The sequence below is a fragment of the Eucyclogobius newberryi genome, unplaced genomic scaffold, assembly GCF_026437365.1.
Source record: "Eucyclogobius newberryi isolate DKJ021-1_F unplaced genomic scaffold, fEucNew1.0.hap1 SCAF_13, whole genome shotgun sequence".
Lineage (NCBI taxonomy): Eukaryota > Metazoa > Chordata > Actinopteri > Gobiiformes > Gobiidae > Eucyclogobius > Eucyclogobius newberryi.
Genome location: NW_027315757.1, coordinates 19933966 through 19958223, shown reverse-complemented (window position 1 = coordinate 19958223; position 24258 = coordinate 19933966). Strand labels below are relative to the sequence as shown.

Sequence of the window (24258 nt, the reverse complement as noted above, 5' to 3'; positions counted from 1 at the left end):
GGTAATTGTCTGGTATGTTAACGTAACATATTAACAGTTATTCAGATAACTATAGCATAAAGAACATGCTAACAAGTTTACCAAAGCATCAGTTTTACCCCAAATCACTAAATCCATTGAATTCTTCTTCCTCTGTCACTTCTAAACAACTCCACAAACTCCAGAGGAAGAGGAAGTGCAGATTCTTCTTCTGCGTCGCTCAGAGCCTAGAGCGCCCTCTTGCGGTTGTAAAGTGCTGTTGCGTGTATAGAATCAGATCGAAAAATCATGACCGTGTGAGTAAAATGCACCAATCGAGACAGTTTGACGGTTTCAGGCTGGAACGACCTCTCAAGACGCTCTACTTTTGAAGATCCTGTCAAATCGACTTCAACCTTTACACAATATCGGACATTTTGAAGAATCTCACTTGTCAAGCAGTTTATTAGCGCTCAAACTGACCTGCTACACGTCCTCTTCCCCCCATGTGCAGCGGCGGGGGTCCCGGGCAGCGCGGTGCTGCTGTTCGAGCTGGAGCTGGTGGAGCTGCAGAAGGGCGTTCCCGACGGCTTCATGTTCGTGTGGCTCGAGGACGGACCTGAGCCTCTGTTTCCCGCCATGGACCTCAATGGAGACAAGCGGGTGCCTTTGGAGGAGGTGAGTCTGGGCTCTACGCGAGGCTCCCTACAGCGTTTTTGAACGCCAATATCCAACCGACGCCTGTAGAGCGATCTCCCTGGCACTTTTAAATCGCGCTCTAGCCACGTTAAACTTTTCCAGTAGAGGGTACACGGCGTCCGTTTGTCTCCGCGGTGATACTTTACCAGGAATGTTCCGCGATACGGCATTAAACGCACATCGAGCTAGCGTTCATTTCGATATGGCTGCTGTCGCCGAAAAATACCTTGGAAAAAACACGGATCTGGAACGTAACAATTGGTCTGATGGTTACACCCGTTTGTCGCCATGGAGCTGGATACGTTTAATGCCACACTGTGCAACATTCTAGCATTTCCACGGCGACAAACGAGCGACAAACCCCGCAGCAGCACCGTCAGGCCGCGCAGCGTCGATCGGCGCAGCGTTTCAGGGTTCCATTCATCGTTTCCGTTTCATTTTGATCACTTTTTCGAAACGTACAGCTCTGTTTTGAATTGTTGTTAATCGCTATGGCGACGGTCCGAATTTCTCACCGTTCCGCAACCCACGGGTACAATTAGTGGGGGAAAAACTGCTCTCTGTTGTGTCTTTTCTGCTCTTCAGTTTTCGGAATTCATCAAGCTCCAAGTTCGGGAGGGCAAAGGGCGCCTGCGACCCGGAGTGGACCAGGAAAGTGTGATAAAGGACATGTTTTACAATCAAGACGGCAACAGAGACGGGACAATTATAGAGGACGAAGTGCAACTCAAGGACGACACGGTGCCACAGAGGGACGAGTTTTGAAACGGACCAAACGTTTCATAAAGTGTTTTAAAAAAGACCTAGACCTGTGGAGAAAGGGACATCGTATTGTACCGTACCACTTAAACAGCTCCCCCTGGTGGGAAGTCCAATTATAATCCGTGTCCTTTCGAATTACCGGTGATTAAATGCAACAGGAGCTGAACGGAGGGCGGGTCGGAAATTTGAAATGAGAATAAATTTAGATAAATCCATTACATTTATATGTCAAGTTTGTGAACCCATTCCACGCCAAATATTAAGGTTAAATATTTATATACGTAGATCACGCCCTCAATCTGAAACCATTCAAATTATTTTAGAATTTTGGTGAAATTAAGACTTGTCGGACACTTTTTTATGTTTATTTGATGATGTTCAGAGTCGGTTGTAAATTATGATGACACCACTACATGGATTTGTTAGAGATTATTTAGGCATTTTTTATGTTTTTTGAATGTTAATATATAATATAAACATGTTTTATTACAAAGATGAGATGCATTTGACTCTTTCTCCCACCAGCGCATATTTCCTAGTGAAAATATTGTAATATAACTGAAGGATACTTTCTATTGAGGTGAAAAGTAGTTAAAAATGAGACCAAACACGATCAAAAGGACATTTCATTTTAAAAGATGCAAAACTTAGTCAAGTGAGATTCTGATGTGCGTTTTTTTGTAACTCCCCTTTACGAAAACATTTGACCCAACACCTCCCTCTCTCAAACACAACACAAAACATCTAACCCCCACAGATGTCACGGGCAGAACTCTGTGTGCGTCACGTGACCTTTATGCAGCGAGATATGTGCGATGTATCTGAGGTAAAATACCGTAAAATATCATTTTAAAACCACTGTAAAACATTCAGAGCCGGCTTGTTACGCGAGACCAAAGAACCTAAGAACTCCCGAGATGACGACCGAACACGGTGGAACCTTCACTTGTCTCCGGTGAGGAAGCGGAGCACGGCGTTCGGGACTTCCAACGTCTCGTCCTTTATCAAGACAATGTCGTAAGAGTCCAAGTAAGCCGGCCTCCTTTCCTCCACCTGGGGACAAAACGTCACACAAAACAATTAGACACGTCGCAGCTAAATCCATCCGCCATACAGTCACAGTTTAGCATGTTCTTTAGGTATTTCTGCTGTTTACCTTTTATATTTGAACAGTATTCGTATTATACTCTTAAAGTGCCCGTGACAGGTTTTTACGATTTTCAAATGTTGTCTTTATTTGGTGTATTTATTATACCTGTCATACGTATGAATTATAGTTTTACACCAATCGAGCGGGTATTTGTGGAGAAAACGTTGAAAAATCTGTAGAAAATGACAGGAAGTGACATCCCACCAGGGACACTCACTCCAGTCAAAGTTTATGCAGAATTTACGCAACTTTTAAACTTTCTAAACATTAGCTAGCTTAACTACAGCTAATACTGGCACATTTACAGAAATGTTGATTAATGTGCACTGTCCCAGTTCAAATAAACTAATAATAAAATAAATGAATTCAACAAAATAAAAAATGTGACATTAGATGAGTTTTGGCCCAGTGTTTGCTGGGTAATTTCCTAGTGTGATGTCATTGATTATAAACAGGAAGTGGAATTATAAAGCTAAAAAATGTGCTAATCTGTGATAACATTATTTTATTTTTTATAGCAAATTTCAAATAAATTTTGATCTTAACTGCATTTTATTTCAATGAGTCGTTCGACCTGTAGGGGGCACTTTAACCTTAAAAATGGACTATTCCTGCTTCAGATTGTGTTGCTGTTTTGAGAACTATTCAAGAGATTCAAGATGGTCTTTTGTTCATCACATTTAAACCAAGGCCGTCCTGCACCTTGTCGTTGAGAAAGCCGATCTTGAGGATGGTCTCCATGTCCTGGACGCCGTCGGCCATGGTCAGGTCTCCCAGGGAGTCTCCGAGCAGCAGCACGTTGGGCCGCGCCCTCAGCTCGCGGAAGTGTCCCGTGTTCAGCAGCGCCCCCTCTCGCTTGTTGTAGATGTGGATGAGCTCGCCCTTGAACCCCTGCAACACTCCCTGCCACACGCACACGGTCATGTATAATGACAGATATTAGATATTGACATTGTGACACTGATACTTTATGGCATTATATGTATTTTTAATAAATACCACATGAGCTGAAAAAAGAGGGCAAAAAGGGCAAAAAAAAACATTTACACCTAAAATGTTAAGATCTGCAAGTCATACACGTTACTTATCCGACCGTCACTACCAGGATTTTTTTAGGGAAGTCCGCGTAACAAAATGATTAAAAGTAATATCTTTTGACCTGTATTTAAAGATACAATTTAAAAGTAATAATAATTTAACGAAAAGTTCTCCTTCTGGACCATTTTTTAGAGTTTCTCTTTGTCAATACCATGAACCTCCTCGAAGTATCATCTTTCAATGTGCTGTAATTTTGATTTTGTTGTTTGTACAGTGCTAGTGTTTTGTGTTTTTGAATACAAAAATAATGTATATATATTTTATATTATATATAATATTAATATTATTGTATTATTATTAATTGTTATTATTATTATTTAATTATTACTTAATAATAATAATAATAACAACAATTAATAATAATAATAATAAAAAAAAAAGAAAAGAAAAAAGAAATCCAAACATGATCTGGATTTTGTAACGTCCTTATGGAAGTGTCATTGCCCCGTTCTCACCAGCTCGTCAAAGTCCATGTAATTGGAGAAGACGTTAACGTTGGAGTGGAAGACCCCGGCCTGTCGAATCACCTCCTCCAAAATGTCTCCGATCCCGGCTGAGAAGATGAGCAGAGGGATGCTGTGCTCGTGCAGGTGGTCAAAGAAAAACGTGTATCCGTCCCTGTCCAAACAGTAGTATTCATTTTACATTATTAATAATACACTATAATTAATAATACACTATAATTTAAAAAAAAAAAAAAAATATATATATATATATATATATATATATATATATATATATATATATATATATATATATATATATATATATATATATATATATATATATATATATATATATATATATATATATATATATATATTTTAAGAGTGGGAAGTCTTACCTGAGCATCGCCTCAGACTCCTGCACTGCTACAGCAAGAGCATCTTTTTTAATTTTTTGCTCAATTAAGAGTTCATGAGCTTTTGTCCACCTACAACAACAATGGAGAGGGTTGTTCTGTGCTGTGAAGAAAAGGAAAATAATTTTATTTTGCCGTGTTTCTCTGCTGTGCACTCACCACTCCACCATGAGGGGCAGCTTCTCCGCTACTGGCCGAGAAGTGTCGATCTCGATGGGGTAGTAGGTGTTCAGGAGGTCCTTAAGCTGTGGACGACATTAGCGATCCTAGAATCTTTTGTTTTATAACACATTTATTACATGTTATAGAGCTCGGGATGATGTCATCAGAAATCGCAGCATTTTCAGTACGCCTAATGTAAAGCTAAGAGTTTTAAGATGCTAAAAACTGAACTTAGTGAAGCTGTAGTCAACTAATACATTCCATGTGTTTGACCTGAACTGCAAGGGAGTTTATGCAAAAGCAACTGTACAACAAAGTACTCGGAAGCAGTGTATTTATATGTACAAATGTATATTAAGATAGGATAAGATAAGCCTTTATTCGGCCCACAATGGGGAAATTCCAATGTTGCAACACAAAGTAGGTACAGAAGTGAATAATAAAAAAACAGATAACTTATAAAAAACGTATAACAAACACTCTTATAAAAAAATAACCTCTTATACGATACAATAATAACAATAGTGACACTCATATTTACAGCTGTTATATGAACAGAGAATATTAAACTCATTCCATAACTCACTCCATACTTTCTGCTGTTGTGACAAATAGATCCTCGTATTCTAAATAAAATAAATAGTGTTATAAAAACAATTCTGAATGACTAAAACATCGACTAAATGACTAAGAGACTTGAGTAGTACCACACCCAGCAGTTTATTGGGTTGTTCCGTAGCTCTTTTATTTACTTTAGTTTAGGTTTAATCCTGAGTTCTAAACAGTACGATACAAATGAAGAATTATACTTTTGAGAGAACCTACCTTTAGTCTACATTCTTCGTTGATGAGCCGGCTGTCGTCGAGTATATCTGCACAATACGCACGGAGTCAGTGACACTAACATGAGACGTTACATTAAATGGGACGTGTGGCTCTCACTGTGACACGTGGGACAGCGTTTTCCGTTGACTGCAAATCTGGTGAGAGTCATGTCAAAGTCTGAGATCACCTGGACGGAACAGAGTTGGATATGAAGTGAGAAAAAACCAACACATTTATGACATAATCTGAACCGTGTGTGCTAAAGCGTCACCTGGAGTGTGTTGGAGCCTGCCTTCTGCATCGAGACAAGAATGTCCTGCACCCTCTGCGGGTCCTTCATACACACCGAAGCGTTGGACAACTGTGGGATCACCTGCCGCAGAAATATAGAACACGTATTTCATGTAATCGCCTTGTACGTCATTTAAAAAGGTGCACCGTGTAACATTTGTCCAGAGATATTTACTGCTTTGAATGGAAAACCTGGAATGTTCCACGGTATAACGATCAAATGTGCATTTTTCCGTTATGGCTGTTTTATTCTTAAAAGTATCTTCTTCTCTGCACAAATCTGACCTGTTGTTGTTGTCGTTGTTGTTGTTGTGTTGTATGAAGGTTATTTTGTGGTTTTATTACGATTTTTTTTTTTTAAACCTAATTTTTTTTACTTTGAACATTTATTTATTTTTACAAAAAAATGAAATTCGAGGTAAAGAAAAATGTATTTCATGTAAAAAAAAAAATCGATGTCAAAAAAATTCGATGTAATAATATACGATGTCAAAAAAGGAAAAGAAAAAAAAAATCAATGAAAAAAATAAAAAATAAAAGATGTACAAAAAAATTCGATGTAATAATATACGATGTCAAAAAAAGAAAAGAAAAAAAAATCAATGAAAAAAAGAAAAAAAAGAAAAGATGTACAAAAAAAAAAAACGATGTCAAAAGAAATTCGTAATAAAAACACAAAAATTCGTTCAGAGTGTTGCTGAAAAGGTGCAGTTACCACCAACTACTGTAATCGTTTTAACCTATGTCTTTAGCGTGTGTTTTATGCTATACCGTAAAAAAAAAAGAAGAAAAAAACCTGTTGCTTATGAGATAAAGAAGTTCCTGCCAAACAGAGGAACATTCCAATCAAAGCAATCTCCATGGAGACAAGTGGGTGGGTGGGGCACACTCCATAGACCCACCAGAAAAGTTACATAATGCACCTTTAAATCATAAACAATGCCGACAACATTTTTAACAAATGTAACATCATCTGCACAGCCTGTTTCTTGGACGTACATAAATGAAAGCTGTTATTAGCACTGATGCCTCATGGTGCTTTATTCAATCTGAGTAACACAGGAAGATACTTAAAACTCATGTAAAAGCAGTGGCACATTTAAAACATTTCTCAAGATAAAGTCGTGTGGAATAATCGTGACAAAACATACAAAGAATTCACACATAAACCAATCGTGCTAGCTTAACGCGAGACTCCCGTGTTAGCCGGCGGGCACTTCTGAGCCCGCGGTGCACGTTTCAAGCATCTGCGCGCACAGATAATCGCATAAAGTGTTGCTTTTGTTACCATTTTGTCGATATTTGCAGTGGATCGTCGCTGGTCAGTGACAGAGAGCTGGACATCCGAGGCGGTCAACGCGGTGTCGCCGTTTGTGCCGAGAACAACGTGATCATCCGAAGACGCGTTCAAGGGCCGGGGACAAGATGGGATTTGGGAAAGCCCGCTTGCCATTTCACTTTTGTATTTAGTTTCTTAATGTGGCCAGGTATGAAAAAATAATAATAATAATAATAATAGAAAAAACATTTAAATATACACATAAATATAGGTTATGCGTCAATATTCCTACTGTCCATAGTATAATTCATATTTAGCAGAAGACATTTTACTTTAACTCGTCGTGGGTTTCAGCTTACTGTTCTGTTCGGTAATATTTGTAGGATTTTTTTCGCTTTCAAAACAAAATAAATATTATTTGTTCAATTGTTAATGAAAAATAAAACGGTGTTTGACTTCAAAGGGTTATTTCTACAGATACATTTATATAAAAAGTAAAGTCTCACACAAAAAGAAAGCTAGTTTAGAAAGAAAACAACACCATTTTTAATCATGTGCGGTGTGACACGATTAAAACGTAAAAAAGTCGAAATGAATTGTGAATTTTCAAATTGACGAGCTTTTGTCTGACAGTGAACGCGGCAGAACTATTTCTTTCATAACTGGTTGTGGGACAGTGCTTGATGCCCCCAGAGGGCAAATCCCCCCGACATAAGGTTCCCATCCTTTTTGTGCTTGTCCTTTACAAACAGCTGTCACATAAAGAAGCTTTCAAGTGAAATAGCCAGTGCTGTAAGAAACTGTACTATTATTGTCCTTCTATTCATCATCTTTTGAATTCTGAACTAAAACTAAAGCTGCAGCAGCATTTAAAGTCCAAAGGGAAGAGTTAATGCTCCTACAGACTAGATTAGACAGGAATATAACAGAAAAGAGTTCAAACATTCCCAAAATAAAGCCTACTGGTGCTGGAATATTATGTTATTATTACCACTACATTACCATTATTACCATTACTACACTTACCTGTAGATGCACATCAAAAATCTGATCATTGTCTCATTTCTGGAGCTGATCAAATTATTGAAACACTCAAAATCAGTTTTCGGGGGTTTAAAGATGATCAAAATGAAAAAATCTGATTTGTAGCTGATCATTGTCCCACATCAGACCGTGCACATTATTTTAATCACCTTAACAAGCCAGAAATCAGATAAGTCAGATTTCGGTGTGTGTGTACGTAAACCGATATATCTGATGCGAGTAATTGGATTTCTTTCCAATTATAAACACTAGTTTTGACAAGGAATGCCAAGGGGAAAAAAGGGCAAGCGAATGTGGGCAAGACACAAATTTTAGACTAAATATTTTTTTTTTATTGTACTTTGTCTTCCAAATACAAGTTACTCAAAAACTCATGCCACCAACAGACTTATGTCACCAAGCGTTTCATAATCAGATTTATTTAGTGTTAAAACGCACCAAAAATCAGATTATCAGATTATTCCAGTCTGACTTTTACTCACAGTGTAAATGTACCAAATGTGACAAAATAATAAACAGTTCAGTTTAATTTGCAGCACATTTTGTGGCAAACGCAAGAGAATAACGCTCTTACACATCTTAAAAACATCTTTATTTGCAAGTGATGACCATGTAATTTTTTGTACATCCAATAGTAGGACATAAAACATCATGTCAGACTTATCACATGCATAACAAAGTACATAGCTTATTCCACCGTATTTATTTTTGCACCGTGGTGTGAGTCGGTAATAAAAATGGACACTTTAAAGTCTAGTTCCTGCATTGTAACTACGTTTATGCCGTTAGTTTGTCCGCTTTCTTACCGCCTCATTTCGACAATATCTTTGGAGGGCTTAAAAAATACACGTTGAACACAAGGAAAAAAAACAATTAGAAGCCGGACAAAACGATACGTACAATCATTTTGTCTGATATGCAAGAACACGATTAAGCAAAAAAGTTAAAAGTGCAGAGGCAACTAGGGATGTCAAGGTTATTAGGTGATTCGACCTTTGTGAGAACCAAAAAATTAAAAAGTGACATTTAGAAGCAAATTTAAGTGTTTTTTGTTCAATATTCAGCCCAAAGATTGAGATGAATGTTAAGAACTTTTTTGATATTGCCGTTTTTGTCACATTTATCTTTAGATTGTTTTTTCAGAGTTAAATGGTCACAAACTTGAGGAATATTGTATTTTCCAGACTATAAGTCACACTTTTTCATAGTTTTGCCCGGGGTGCGACTTATACTTATATTTTTACTTGTATAGTTATACTTATACTCCGGAGCGACTTATGTGATATTATTTGTTATTTTCACACTTACAACCACATTTCATACTCCAGTGCAACTTATATATGTATTTTTTTCTTCTCTTATGCATTTTTTGGCTGGTGCGACTTATACTCGGGTGCGACTTATAGTCCGGAAAATACGGTAACAACAGGCAAGTTTAAGTATGTTTTGCTCAAAATAAAGCAGAAAAATGGAAATAAATGTTAAGAACTTTTTTCTCTTGCCGTTTTTGTCACATTTATCCTTAGTTTGTTTTTTCAGAGAGTTAAATGTTGTAAATCTGGTCACAAACTTGAGGAATAATACGTGTTAAACTACGAGAATGAAGGAAATTTGAAGATTTCCCCGTTGTTCGATCACAGTCTCGAGAATTGTTAAATCGTGATGCTTTTTCTCACAATGATCGTAACGCTAACATTTGATATTGAGACATCCCTAGTGGCGACGTGAATCCCTCAACGCTTCTCCGTTAAGACTTGAAAAACTGTTAGCCGTCGCAAAGTGCTGTCCGCTAAGCCGCCGCCGTCACCGACACGCCGAGCAATAACCCGCCAAAGTGCAAACCAAACGAAATGCGCCGTTGTCTCGGACGAAATGCGACGGCCAAATAGTCCCGAGACGTTACTAAAAAGGGAATGATTCTGATCACACATGTTACGTTAAGTGCCCGTCTGCAAATTGCATAACTCTTTTCATTTCCTCATTTGTTGAATTGTACACAAAACAAGTTACGGAACTATACAATTAGTCGATTTTTTTAAAGACTATACGCGTTCAGAACGTAAGACTGCAAAGGTAAAGCACAAGTTGTATTTGTGATATTGATGAGTACAGTTAGAACTACTCCAGACCTACACAAGTTAAGATTGTCACAGTGTTACTATGGAATGACACTTGAAGCTATACGTTGTTTTTTAAAATTAAATAAAAGGAATGCATGTTATATAAAACAAAATGAATGATTCTCAAACTGCGGTACAGGTTCCAGCACGACACGCACGCTTCTTCATAAAATACTCAAGTGTCTTAAGTTTAAATACTTGTACAACTATGTAAGGGGTTTGCTACTTTCTGATGATCATTGTTGTGTGGTAGTTACTTCCGCCCATAAATACTGAGACTGGCAGTCCAATCCTCATGTCTGGCATTACATACGGCCTTTATGTCCTAGAGCACCACATTTTATCCAGAACTTTTGAGTACAGTTTGAGAACCATTGCATAAAAAATGGAATTAAATCTTTTTTTTATATAAATGTTTACATATAGCTTCTATAGCATTTATGTACAACACAAACCGGCAGATTTATGTACACAGTCATTATTCACATGTTTACAGTCAGCACATCTTTCAAACTGACCCGAGGGGACAGTACGCCCACCACCACCACTCACGCCATTCGAACCAGCTGCCAAACACACACGTTTTACATTGGAATGAAAGGAACACGAAGCGGGACCGGTCCGCGCCTTGTCGCACGGACGTCACGACGGAACGTCTAGCACTCGATCTGCGACTGCAGCTGGCGACGGAGGGTGAGTGTGCGCCTGTGAAGCTGCTGCATCTGCTGCATTCGGTCCCGTTGGCGCGCCAGGTTCTGGGGCATGGGGTAGCGCTGGCAGCCGTAGAGGAAGCGGTAGGGGATGCGCACGTGGCAGGCCGTGGCTCTGCACCGCGGCTGTGGCATGGGCGGCAAAAGCATCCAGCGCTTCCTCTCGGCGCAGTAGCGGTAGGCCTCTTTGCGATACTGCTTGTCCACGTCGTCGCTGTTCTTCCACCCGCCGATGATGAACACGTCCTCATCGAAGTGGCAAATGGCCGCCCCTTCGATGCTGGTCACCTCCGGCGGCAGGCTTTCCAGGATCTCGTCGGAAATGCGGGCGCTGATCTTTTGCCGGGCCTCCTCGTCGCGCGCGGCGTAGCTTTTGGGGCAGCAGGAGGCGGTGTGGTAGAAGTTCGTGGACGCCACCGCCATCTGGAAGACGCAGTAGTTGTCGATGAGCGGCAACGAGTCCACGTCCTGCCACTGCCGGCTGTCCGTGTCGTAGCGGGTCGTGACCGTCTTGAGCCCGTCTTCGTTGTCCGTGTCGACCGGGGTGCGCGCGGTCACGTAAACGAACCGGTCTTCCACGCTTATAGCCTTGACGTCGCGCAGTATTTTCGGCGCGGATTCCAGATTGTGCCACTTGTCTTGCTCTGGTTCGTAGACGCTTACGTCTTTAAACCCGGGGCTGAAGTTCCCGTGGCCGCCGATGCTGTACAAGATATCTTTGATGCACGTGAGGCCGAACGAATGCTTGCGCGTGGTCAAGTTGCTGACCTGCTCCCACGTGTTGCGGTTTGGGTTGTACCGCTCCACCGTCTTCGCAAACCCGGGCTCCATCGATCCGGCGACGTACACGTGCGATTCGGTGGCGGCGATCGCGTGCCCGTCCAAGTGATTGTGTATGTGCGGCAGGTTGACCCACCGGTCTTCGTATATGAAATAGCCGACGCATTCGCTCAAATAGTCCCCGCCTTCAGAAACGCCCCCGACCACCATTATGACATCCATGTTCTGACCGAAGCGAGGCTGGAACGACGCCATGTGCGACGACCACAGCTCCATGTCGGCCGATTTGAGATTCTCAAACCGGATCGCGTGCCCCTCCACCGCCTCGGACACCAGCCTCAAGCACGCTTCGTTGGACGCTACGAGCCGCTCGTTTTTCACCACCCTCGTCAAGTACGTGGGCTTTATCTGCGGCAGCCTCAGAAGTCGGAAAAGCTCTTCGAAATACCGACTCCTCTCTTCTGAATTCTTCTGCACCCATTTCACCACGGCTTCGAACAGAACCTCCTCGGAATCGACCGTTATCTCCGCGTCCGAAAGCCAGTCTCGGACCAGGTGAAACGGGAGCGTGTAGAACTCGTCGTCTTGGATGACCTTGTGAAAGTTGCGTCGGATCATGTCGGCCGCCCGTAGCGCCAGTTGGTCCAGAGTGTACATGTGCGCCAGGCTGTGCACGGCAACGCAGTTGGTCAGACTCAGTTTCTTCTTCAGGAACTCGCCACAGAAATCCTTCAGCTGCACCAAAAGGAACCTGAGATGTAGAGAAAACACAGGGTTACTCATTTCAGCAAGGCAAATGCGCTGTCGTTCGAATAAAATCAATTGTTTTGGACTGGTTACGCCGGTTTTACAAAAGAACGAACAGAAACTTAAAACTGTGCCCATGTGGATTGGCGCTCAAGCTTGATTCAGAAACAAAAATGTACTTTGGCAGTATGGTGTACTTTTCAGGAGAATCTGTAAGAAACATTGTTCATTCTGAATTTCAAAATAACCTTTATCACTACTCATTTTGCCAATTTGTTAATAATACAAAGTTGGCTTCAGTAGTTTTAAATATACCACTTTGTTATTTGCATGTATTCAATTAGTTAATTTATATTGGACCTCGTGACAGCAAACTTTAACAACCGCATCAAATCAATAACATCAGCAGCTTTTACCATCTAAAAAACATTGCCAAAATCAAAAATGGAGTGTCCAAACCAGACTTGGAGAGACTTATCCATGTGTTTGTCTCCAATAGATTAGACTGTATCGACCTGTTCACTGGTCTCTCCAAACGAGCTGTAAAACAGCTGCAGTACATCCAGAACGCTGCTGCTCGGGTCCTGACAAGAACCAGGAAGTATGATCACATTAGTCCTGTTCTCAGGACCGGCCTCCTGCTGGTGCCAGAGTCAAAACTAAACATGGACCGGCCTCCTGCTGGTGCCAGAGTCAGGACTAAACATGGACCGGCCTCCTGCTGGTGCTCAGAGTCAGGACTAAACATGGACCGGCCTCCTGCTGGTGCCAGAGTCAGGACTAAACATGGACCGGCCTCCTGCTGGTGCCAGAGTCAGGACTAAACATGGACCGGCCTCCTGCTGGTGCTCAGAGTCAGGACTAAACATGGACCGGCCTCCTGCTGGTGCCAGAGTCAGGACTAAACATGGACCGGCCTCCTGCTGGTGCTCAGAGTCAGGACTAAACATGGACCGGCCTCCTGCTGGTGCCAGAGTCAGGACTAAACATGGACCGGCCTCCTGCTGGTGCCAGAGTCAGGACTAAACATGGACCGGCCTCCTGCTGGTGCTCAGAGTCAGGACTAAACATGGACCGGCCTCCTGCTGGTGCCAGAGTCAGGACTAAACATGGACCGGCCTCCTGCTGGTGCTCAGAGTCAGGACTAAACATGGACCGGCCTCCTGCTGGTGCCAGAGTCAGGACTAAACATGGACCGGCCTCCTGCTGGTGCCAGAGTCAGGACTAAACATGGACCGGCCTCCTGCTGGTGCCAGAGTCAGGACTAAACATGGACCGGCCTCCTGCTGGTGCCAGAGTCAGGACTAAACATGGACCGGCCTCCTGCTGGTGCCAGAGTCAGGACTAAACATGGACCGGCCTCCTGCTGGTGCCAGAGTCAGGACTAAACATGGACCGGCCTCCTGCTGGTGCCAGAGTCAGGACTAAACATGGACCGGCCTCCTGCTGGTGCCAGAGTCAGGACTTAACATGGGGAATCTGCGTTTCAGTTTTATGCAGCTAAAATCTGGAACAGTCTTCCTAAAGATGTGAGACAGATTCTACTCTGACAATGTTCAAATCCAAGCTAAAAACAGTTTTGTTTAGCTGTGCATATGACTGAAATGATCTTTGCACTTTTCTTTTACGTCTTAAACTGTTTTGTGATTTCTGTCATGTCTTTGTGATTTTAATGCATTCTTTTCCGGTCGTTTGAATTTCCTTGTGTTTGAAATATGCTCTACAAATAACCTTGCCTCACCTTTAATCAGTGAAAGCATGTGGTTTGGAGTTCAAACTTTGGAGGAAATAAATTGACTATTGCGTCTGTGTCGAATGGCAGGTAATTATTACTGAAAGCCAATTGTATTTCTTTAAATAATAAGACTAAATTAAATTGAATCAAAAACGGCAATCGATAAACAAACTCCAATATTGTTTTCTCTCATACATTAAATCCATTTGCGCTTAGAATGAATTCAATCTTCTTTTCCATACATTCACACATGCTGCTGAAGTAAATAACCTACTCCTGACCTTTGACCTCTGTGCAGCCAATGAGAGAAAACCAACTCCAAAAATTAATCTACAGCATAATCTGTTGTGGTTGTTACTTTTGTGACCGTTGTGATTGCGTCTTCTAATCTCGTCTTGTTGTCAGTAGTGTTGTTGTTGTCAGTGTTGTTGTCAGTAGTGTTGTTGTTGTCAGTAGTGTTGTTGTTGTCAGTAGAGTTGTTGTTGTTGTCAGTAGTGTTGTTGTTGTTGTCAGTAGTGTTGTTGTTGTTGTCAGTAGTGTTGTTGTTGTTGTCAGTAGTGTTGTTGTTGTTGTCAGTAGTGTTGTTGTTGTCGTCAGTAGTGTTGTTGTTGTCGTCAGTAGTGTTGTTGTCGTCAGTAGTGTTGTCGTCAGTAGTGTTGTTGTTGTTGTCAGTAGTGTTGTTGTTGTTGTTGTCAGTAGTGTTGTTGTTGTTGTTGTCAGTAGTGTTGTTGTTGTTGTTGTCAGTAGTGTTGTTGTTGTTGTCAGTAGTGTTGTTGTTGTTGTCAGTAGTGTTGTTGTTGTTGTCAGTAGTGTTGTTGTTGTCAGTAGTGTTGTTGTTGTTGTCAGTAGTGTTGTTGTTGTTGTTGTCAGTAGTGTTGTTGTTGTTGTCAGTAGTGTTGTTGTTGTTGTCAGTGTTGTTGTTGTTGTCAGTGTTGTTGTTGTTGTTGTTGTTGTTGTCAGTGTTGTTGTTGTCAGTGTTGTTGTTGTCAGTGTTGTTGTTAGTAGTGGTGTTGTTGTTAGTAGAAGTAGTAGTTGTTGTTAGTAGTAGTAGTTGTTGTCGTCGTTAGTAGAAGTAGTAGTGTTGTTGTTGTTGTCGTCATTTGCATGCGGGCTTTATGACACCTCTTACCTGTCCGCGAGCTCGAGTACCTCGTGCACGTTGCAGGTGCTCACGCGGATCTCGCCCGTGTACATGTACTGGACGACGCTCTCCACCGTGTCCGGGTCGGGCCCCTGCTCCGAGCTCCACTCCTTCATCTCGACCCGCCCGGAAATGGACTCGGAGAACTGCCCTCCGAGCAGCGGCGTGAAGTAATCCGTGGCCGCCGCCAGGACCGAGCGATGCGCGGTGAACTCGCAGCTGTGGACCATCCCCGAGGCGGAGCTGCTGGAGAAGGCCAGCGTCACGTCACAGAACATGCCCTGTTTGCGCTGCTCGTTCTGCCGCCGGGAGAGCTCCGAGCAGTGCGTGGACGAGCTGAAGTCCTCGGACTCTTCCGCCTCACCGTCCGCGGCGAGTGCGCTGGGTGTGCCGCCGCTGCCGCCGCCACCGCCGATGCTGCTGCTGCCGCCGCTGCTGCTGCCGCTGCTCCGGGCCGCGTCCTCCGGGTTCGGGGCCGCCGTCGCCATTCCGCTGCCGCCGGGGCTGGAGGAGAGCAGGGGAGGTGAATCCAGCAAACTAGAGAAGGAGAGGAAGCGACATACGCAGCCACACATACATAAAGTCCGCGGAGGACGGCTGCGGGGCGCGGAGTTCGCAGCTTCTTCCGACGTCTGTGTGGACAGCGCGAGGGGGCGTGGCGAGAGACGCAAACGCGGAAGTCTTCTTCTTCTTCTTCTTCTTCTTCTTCCTTTAATGGAGCTTTAAAAAGAGCATTACCGCCACCTGCTGTTGTGAATATGTTAGTAGTGCTCATATTAATAATGTGTGAAAAAGAAAATCAAAACAAAACCATGTATTTAGTTCTTTAAATTCTCTAATCAGTTCTGGTCGCAAAAGTACGACGGAGTATAAGGGCCAACCAAGAAAAAAAAATGCGCTGCACTACGAGAATGAAGTCATTAATTAATGAGAAAAAAGACGTTAATTAATGAGAAAAAAGTCGAAGTCAGAAAAAAGTCGTAAATTAACGACTATAAACTCATTAAATAATGAGAAAAAAGTCATTAAATAACGAGAAAAAAGTCAATAATTAATGAGAAAAAAGTCATTAATTAATGAGAAAAAAACTCCTTAATTAACGAGAAAAAAGTCATTAAATAATGACTTTTTTTCTCGTTAATTAATGAGAATAAAGTCGAAATTTTTCGTATTAAGTCAAAATCAAACCATCGTGGGAGACGAAACGAAAGAAGCGGAGATCAATTCATCTTTACCCGGATTTCTTCCATATTTTCAATGCAGGTAAGGCTATATTTTCTTATATTGTTATAATATGTGATATTTCAAAAATGTGGATTATGTATTTCGATACATTTCAAGTAAAACGGGCGGCAAGTGCGTTTAATACATGCGAGGGGTCGGCCTGGTTCCTTCGCAGGCCGTGTACAAGGTCGACTGCGGGGCAGGACTGCTGCTACCTCGTCAGGACGGTCTCATTCATATGGGGAGTATGTTGAAGTTATGGCTGAGATTACAAGGCAATGAAATGCATATGATTTTGGAGGTGTGCGTATGACGCATCGTATGACGCTTCGTAAGACGCAGCTCTTGACCAGTTGGTTAGGTCTTGGTGTTATGCTGGGGGTGGTTTGGTCCGGAATCAATCCTGGTTCTGACAAGCCCATCACGACGTAAGCAAGAGTTCGGTAAAGTTAGTACCAAGAGAGTGCTGATGTTCACCGCACAGTGCAGTGCCGCGGCATGCGCACAACACAGGGACACGCACATGGGAATGGGGAGCGCAGGTGGGATCGCAGCGTCGAGCAGACCATACACAGCACCTTACGGCCGGTATCCATGGCCAGCACCCATGGCCAGTATTGCTCTATGCCGCGATGGATACAAGGTTTCAATGCGGTGATTGTAAGTCCCGTTACATCCTATTACACAGCAGTAGCAGCCGCGACCCAGGTGAGCGCGGGAGGCAAACACGTAACCCCGCCCTCCACAACCTGCCATATTGACAGAGATAAACCCGCGCAAGTGCTAGCAGGCAGAGCCACAACAACACTTATGCTTATGAGCCTAGTAACTGTGATCATCTTTTTTCACTAACACTCATATGCTTACAGTTGTGGATTTATTCAGATGGTCATTCCCAGTGTTGGAGGAGGACATACTTTTGATGTGCATTGCTTGATTGTCCGTTGGTATGTTTTTTATGCGTTGACTAATGTTTCATTACTAAAAGCTGCTGATTAGTCAGATAATAACAAGGCCATTTCTCCTGTCTGTTCCAGGTCCATGTATCATGACTGACTCATTGTCTGACATTGTGGCATTCTTAAGGGGACGTCATGTTTCAGAGGAAGCCATCACATGGATTCAAGAACATAAGGTTACTTTTCTGCTTGTATATTGCCTATTATGTCAGCCATTTGACTACAAAAACGTGTGTCTCACCCATTATTTCACCATTCACTTAAAATAATGTCAATGTTTTTGTTTAGTTTTTTGCCTCTAACTCTACTTTTACACTGCTTTCAGATTGACAGAGAAGTAATTTTGCTGATGGAAGAAGCAGATTTGGAGGACCACCTGCCATCCTATGGAGACAGAATTGCTCTAGTTAATTTTTGCAAATCTCATCCACACTCAGCAAAACGAAAACAGGGACTTTTTGAGAGACTAAGGGAGAAACTGAAAGTTAGAACTCAACCTCATAATGGGGAAGAAGAGCCTGGACCATCTAACATTAAAAAAAACAGAACCAAACAGTCTACGCGAATAATTGAAATAGGCTGGATCCACACTGAAAACAAATCATCTAAGCAGGTCAGAGCTAAACAAGGAGGAGGAACAAGAAAGCTTTCAATCAGCACCACGGCAAGATTTAGTGACATTCTAGAACAAGGAAAAGCTCTGTTTTTTCCACAAGGAAAATCTAACAAAGGCATTGAGAGTGATTTTGATTTTGATGTTTGGGATTTTAAACAAAACTCCTTGCCACACGATTTGTCAGTGGAGGACATATTCAACACTGTGAAGCTGCCAATGTTAAGGTTTTATTTGGCAACCAAAGTCAAAACAGTGATTGTGGATGATGACATAGATGATCCATCCTTCGAAGAAGAGGAATGGCAACCCAATGAAGGCACAACCTATATCAATAGTCCACAGCAACAATCACCTGAGATGGTTCCAGAGCTTTATATTCCATCGGAGGATACACAAAACAGTGCTGTTTCTACATTTGATGTTGATGATTCTTTCACTCTGAATAGTTCAGATTATGCTGAGAGTCTTTCTCTTTTAAATGCAAACAACTCTGACCTGGAGATTGCATTTGGCCCAGACCAAACTTACAATGAGGATTCTCTCAGCGACACAGTGGTTTACCAGCCTGATACAATGCCACCACTCAGTCCACAAGGCATCATTCCAGAGATAACTGTGGTCTTAAACCAAGCAAACAGCTTCAGTGATATGATAGGGGCTTTTTCAGACGATAATTTGCTTAACAAAACAATAAAAATTAAGCGTATTCTTCCAGACAAGTCGCTGGAGAAGGGCAGTGGTACAGGTTTACTTAAAGATGTCTATACTAGCTTCTGGGGAGAGTTTTATGAACGGTGTACCCTGGGAACCACATACAAAGTGCCTTTTCTTAGACATGACTTTACTGAGGTAACATGGAAGGCTATTGGTAGGATCTTTGTGAAGGGGTTTCAAGATTGTGGATACCTGCCTCTTAAACTTGCCCCTCCTTTTCTTGAGGAAATGCTTTTCGGGGAGATTTACAGTGACCTGAAGACAAGTTTTCTCCGGCTTTTCAGCTCACATGAACAGGAAATAATCAGCAAAGCACTTGTTAAGTTCGATTCTGTGGAAGCTGATGAGATAATAGATCTTCTCGCCAACTACGAATGCCGCAAACATATCAGCCCTGAAACCCTACCGGAAATATTGCTTGAGTTGGCGCACAAAGAAATTATTCAAAAACCAAAGTTTGTCATTGACTGTTGGCGGAACGTTTCACAGCCACATATGTTTGCACTGGACCCTGAGCGGCTGAAAACAATGTACAGTGAGTCGAAGCCTACTTCAAAAAGAGTAACAGAAAAGTTAACTTTTCCGGACAGTATGACACCAAAAGAAGCAGAAGTGGCACGATACTTAAAAAAATATGTGAAGGAACTTAATGAAGAAAGACTAGAGAAATTTCTAAGGTTTTGTACAGGATCTGACTTGCTGGTATCTAGTTGTATTATGGTAGAGTTTGTTGTTCAAACTGCATTTACCCGCAGACCAATCGGCCGTACCTGTGCATCCCTTTTGCATTTGCCTGACAGCTATGACAACTTCCCAGACTTCCGCAGTGAGTTCAATTCTATCCTTGATGCTAACATCTGGATAATGGATATTGTTTAGACATGGCCATGTTATTTTTTCACTGTTCAGTTGGCTAATTATTATAGCCCGTATTTTCAATTACAGGCTGCTTTAATGTTTATGTATTTTATTTTTATAACAATTGTTTAATGCATATCTCATTTTACATTTTCACATTTTATTCAAACAGTTACACCAAGTGTTCAAAAAGTGGAGTGTGTTCAATCCAAGTGTCTTTGCATTGCCTCTGGTTGGCTACCATACTTGTGTCTGTTCAAAGTCACACATTTGCAGCAGTTTGCACTGTTAAAACATTGAGCAATAAATTCAAAGTTGAAAAAAAACAAAACAAACAAAAACATTTTGTTTTCTATATTTGTTTCAAAATGCACACTTGATAACACCCTGTGCACTTGCCCCATAATGAATATAAACAGTAAGTCCAACAGTTCAAATATTGTTAAGTATTTCATTTCTTAAATTGATGTAAAGTTCTGCAGCTGTGGACCCATCCACTGGAGCATCCCAACCATTTTCATCCATGAGGACAGTACAGAGTTCAAAGATGGTTGGATCACATGGATACTGCCCTTTAGGCGTGCACTCTTCTTTGCATATCACTATCTCTTCTGGTATGACTGGCTGCAACCTGTCCTCACCCCCATGAAGTTGTGGCATGGTGTACATGAGCACTGGTCTTCCTCCAAGCACCTCAAAGCCAGGTCTTGTCATTATGCGGTGTGAGTTCCAGGTTCTTACCACACCATCCACTTCATCCTAAATACAAAATTGAGACAGGTTTAAATAACAATGTGTCAATTCAAATTTTACAGTAGACCATGTGAGAAATATCAAATAAAAAGAGAACGGCTTTTGTTTCTTCCCCGCCTCCTGCATTTTAATAAAAATATGTGTATGACTTTCTTTGTGTTTCCATTCTAGTCCAAATACCCCTTTATTTGCAGGAGGGGGGGAAGAAACAAAATCAGTTCTCTTTAGCTTTTTTAATATTTCTCTACATTGTCGGCTGATTTAGGGATCTAGTCCTCTCTTTCGCCACAGATTCTCACTTTTCTGGTTACCGAGGCCACACGGTGAATCCCCTTTTCTTGAACCTTCTTTGGCCATTTAAAAATAAACTTAGGTTGGTGCTTGTGTATAAAAGCTGTACGCGATAGTCACTGGGTTGCAAAAAGCGCATATTTGTGCGTGCATGCTTGGAGAGTTTACGCACTCGCAAACCACCTCCACAAAGTCACGAACAGCCAACTTGAAACCTTGTGAATGTAAAAGTAATCTCCAAGTGAGCATGCAAAAGTTATAGCGCCTGTCGCGCACCCAGCCAGCCTGTGTCAGACCCTCCGCTGCACCTCGGTCCCGTGCGTGCGTGCGTGCGGTGTGTGCGTGTGTGTGTGTGTGTGTGTGTGTGTGTGTGTGTGCGTGCGCGCGCGCTTTTTCATGGGAGTAACACGTTACTTTTAAAAGCTATAGCCAACACTGATAATTGCCTACCTGTATAATGTTGAGGAAAGAAAACTGTGCCAAGTTTTTGTCCACAAAGTCACCAGTGAAATGTCCATCTTCTTTTAGAGTTTGAAAGATGTCCATCCAAAACTGAATGCATTGTTTACGCAGGATTCCCCACCAAGACTCTATTCGTTGATTGGCGGTGCTACATCCATAGATGAAACTTTGATCTCCAGCATATGCATCGGTGTGGTTTCTCCGCAGGAAACGTTGCATGTCTCGGACATGTGCATTTTCTGTACCTGGATCTGCCCGGAGCCTCTGCGGACACCCCCTAACGCGAGTCACGGTGTTGATATAATAATCCGCAATTACCTTTGGATTGCTGTTGGTAACGTACGCTTCCATCCACATAATGTGGCGGCTGAAGCCATCAATACAGCCATTTATAGCAATGCCGTACGGCTTCAGTTTATCGTATGAATCCAAATGCCACAATGCGTTTGGCCCTTACACTGTACCGTCTACGCCGAAGACGCCGTCTTCTTCGCAAATCCACTCCATTTGGATCCAAAATTCCCAGCAAAATCCGCACAGTTTCTTGTGATACAACAAATCCTCTCTGGATAGCTCTGTGGTGTAACCACCGATAGCCCTGTAGCCGACCACTTCCAGTCAGTTCCTCCTCCACAAAATAAGCGATTTCTTCTAAATTCGTTTGGTTCTTCCGACGAAACAAACCCAAACGGCTGCAATGTCGCTTCAAAGTCCTTAAACAGATGATATGGTGGTGATTATGTGCTAGAAGGCACAGTATTTCACCGTGCGTAAACCCTAGGTGAAAGTATACCTGCACAAAATGTTCAATATTCTCCATAACGTAAGAGAGGTACCACTGACCGGCTTCATTTAAAATTTCGACTTTATTCTCGTTAATTAACGAGAAAAAAAGTCATTATTTAATGACTTTTTTCTCATTAATTAACGACTTTTTTCTCATTAATTAACGACTTTTTTCTCATTAATTATTGACTTTTTTCTCGTTATTTAATGAGTTTATAGTCGTTAATTTACGACTTTTTTCTGACTTCGACTTTTTTCTCATTAATTAACGTCTTTTTTCTCATTAATTAATGACTTTATTCTCGTAGTGCAGCGCATTTTTTTTTCTTGGTTGGCCCTTATACTCCGTCGTACAAAAGCTCTCCTTAAGCGTGTTGTTTAGATCTTCCCCAGTAATATCATCCACCTTTAGGAATCTTTTGGTAGCATCTAGGACCATGTCAATTCTGTCAGACTTCTTTTTCAGACCAACTGAACAATTAAGGATCATTGTAATAAACGCCAAGAAACATGTTTTCTCCAGTTTGATAAAGTCTTATATGAGTATCAATCAGGTTTTCGATCCGCTTACTCCACTGACACTTGTCTGGTACATCTAACGAATTATCTTAGGCTGGAGCAAGATAAGGGCAATTATATTGGCATGGTATTACTTGATCTCCAGAAAGCCTTTGATACAGTGGATCATAGGATCTTACTTAGAAAACTTCAAGCTCTAGGATGTCAAAAAACAGCTTTAACCTGGTTTCAGTCCTATTTACAGGAGAGCAAACAATCAGTGAAGATAAACGACACTATCTCCAAACCCGCAATTATCACTTGTGGTGTGCCTCAAGGCTCGATCCTTGTGCCCTTACTCTTTCTCATTTACATAAATGATGTACCTTCAGCCGTCCGATGCAAGCTCCTTTTGTACGCGGACGACTCTGCCCTAATTGTTGCTGGTAGCGACCCCATGGAAATTCAACGCCAACTGTCCATGGAACTTGAATCAATCAGAGAATGACTGATTGATAATAAGTTATCATTACATCTAGGAAAAACTGAAGAGGAAACTCAGTAAATATAGTTCCATTGAGGTACAATGCGCTGGTAATGCATTGGCTTGTCGTACCAATGTAAAATACCTGGGGGTCGAATTAGATCAATCTCTTACTGGAGAAGGAAATGCAGATCAAATAATTAGCAAATCCAATGCAAGGTTAAAATTTCTCTATAGGCAGATTCGTAATGTCAACTTGGAGACTAAAAAAATTTTTGTGTCGGCCTTAATTCAATGTCATTTTGACTATGCCAGTGCATCATGGTACTCTGGATTAACAAAGAAATACAAATCTAGGTTACAATGTACACAAAACAAAATAATTCGGTTTCTTTTAAATGCACCTGCCAGAACTCGTATTGGTGCTTCGGAATTTGAGACGGTCAATATGTTACCGGTTGAACTACGTGTACAACAACTGAAATTTAATCTTTTTCACAACATTCTTAATGGTAACGCTCCAAATTATTTATCAAATAATATTCACTGTAGCCAGCATAACATGAACACACGTTCCAGCACACCATCTCTTCAAATTCCACATGTAAAATCGTTTGGAAAATCCACTTTTTTATATACTGGAATAAAAGCCTGGAATCAATGACCTAGTCATGTACAGAATGCTCAAAATAAGTCTCATTTTAAATCTCTAGTCAAAACCTTTTTATTTGAATGTCTAAATAGCCAGGAATCAAACTTGTATGTATTTAATTAACATGTTTTCTTTTTTTTTTGCACCTCCAAATCCGAGGCCATGGTTCTCGACCGGAAAAAGGTGGCTTGCCCTCTTCAGGTGGGTGGGGTGTCCTTGCCCCAAGTGGAGGAGTTCAAGTATCTCGGGGTCTTGTTCACGAGTGAGGGAAGGATGGCGCGTGAGATCGACAGGCGGATCGGTGCAGCGGCTGCAGTGATGCAGTCGCTGCATCGGACCGTTGTGGTAAAGAGGGAGCTGAGCCGAAAGGCAAAGCTCTCTATTTACCGGTCGGTCTACGTTCCTACCCTCACCTATGGTCATGAGCTTTGGGTAGTGACCGAAAGAACAAGATCGCGGATACAAGCGGTCGAAATGAGTTTCCTCCGCCGTGTGGCTGGGCGCTCCCTTAGAGATAAGGTGAGGAGCTCGGTCACACGGGGGGAGCTCGGAGTAGAGCCGCTGCTCCTCCACGTCGAGAGGAGCCAGCTGAGGTGGC

The 24258-nt window shown here is 42.0% G+C and overlaps 4 protein-coding genes across 4 annotated transcripts in view; 2 read left to right on the top strand and 2 right to left on the bottom strand.

Annotated features, from left to right (window-relative positions):
* LOC140358785 (uncharacterized) overlaps nt 1-1849 on the top strand; it is a 10768-nt gene extending 8919 nt beyond the window's left edge. Inside the window, exons 4-5 of the mRNA XM_072443833.1 lie at nt 421-636; nt 1243-1849. Coding sequence (XP_072299934.1) covers nt 421-636; nt 1243-1422 — 396 coding nt within the window. The 3' untranslated portion in view covers nt 1423-1849. The remainder of the gene's footprint in view (nt 1-420; nt 637-1242) is intronic.
* The window catches only part of fam83fa (family with sequence similarity 83 member Fa), a 96596-nt gene that overhangs the window by 2147 nt on the left and 70191 nt on the right, over nt 1-24258 (top strand). The gene's annotated exons all lie outside the window — the stretch shown is intronic.
* On the bottom strand, nt 2059-7213 carry LOC140358186 (cytosolic 5'-nucleotidase 3-like). The gene is made up of 9 exons (XM_072442874.1): nt 7096-7213; nt 5788-5889; nt 5634-5703; nt 5517-5563; nt 4689-4774; nt 4512-4601; nt 4123-4285; nt 3272-3472; nt 2059-2472 (listed from the first exon to the last, which is right to left on the bottom strand). The coding sequence occupies exons 1-9, from the start codon at nt 7096-7098 to the stop codon at nt 2362-2364; spliced, it is 873 nt and encodes a 290-aa protein (XP_072298975.1). The 5' UTR covers nt 7099-7213; the 3' UTR covers nt 2059-2361.
* LOC140358185 (kelch-like protein 11) lies at nt 10453-16000 on the bottom strand. The gene is made up of 2 exons (XM_072442873.1): nt 15352-16000; nt 10453-12491 (listed from the first exon to the last, which is right to left on the bottom strand). The coding sequence occupies exons 1-2, from the start codon at nt 15936-15938 to the stop codon at nt 10907-10909; spliced, it is 2172 nt and encodes a 723-aa protein (XP_072298974.1). The 5' UTR covers nt 15939-16000; the 3' UTR covers nt 10453-10906.

What these genes read in the sequence shown, in the direction of transcription:
- LOC140358185 (XM_072442873.1), bottom strand. Translation starts at nt 15,938, where the DNA reads ATGTGTGGCTGCGTATGTCGCTTCCTCTCCTTCTCTAGTTTGCTGGAT. An exon ending in GTACTCGAGCTCGCGGACAG is followed by an intron (nt 12,492 to 15,351) that starts GTAAGAGGTGTC and finishes TCTACATCTCAG; the next exon opens with GTTCCTTTTGGTGCAGCTGA.
- LOC140358186 (XM_072442874.1), bottom strand. An exon ending in CAGGCTCCAACACACTCCAG is followed by an intron (nt 5,704 to 5,787) that starts GTGACGCTTTAG and finishes TGTTCCGTCCAG; the next exon opens with GTGATCTCAGACTTTGACAT. An exon ending in TCGGCTTTCTCAACGACAAG is followed by an intron (nt 2,473 to 3,271) that starts GTGCAGGACGGC and finishes TTTTGTCCCCAG; the next exon opens with GTGGAGGAAAGGAGGCCGGC.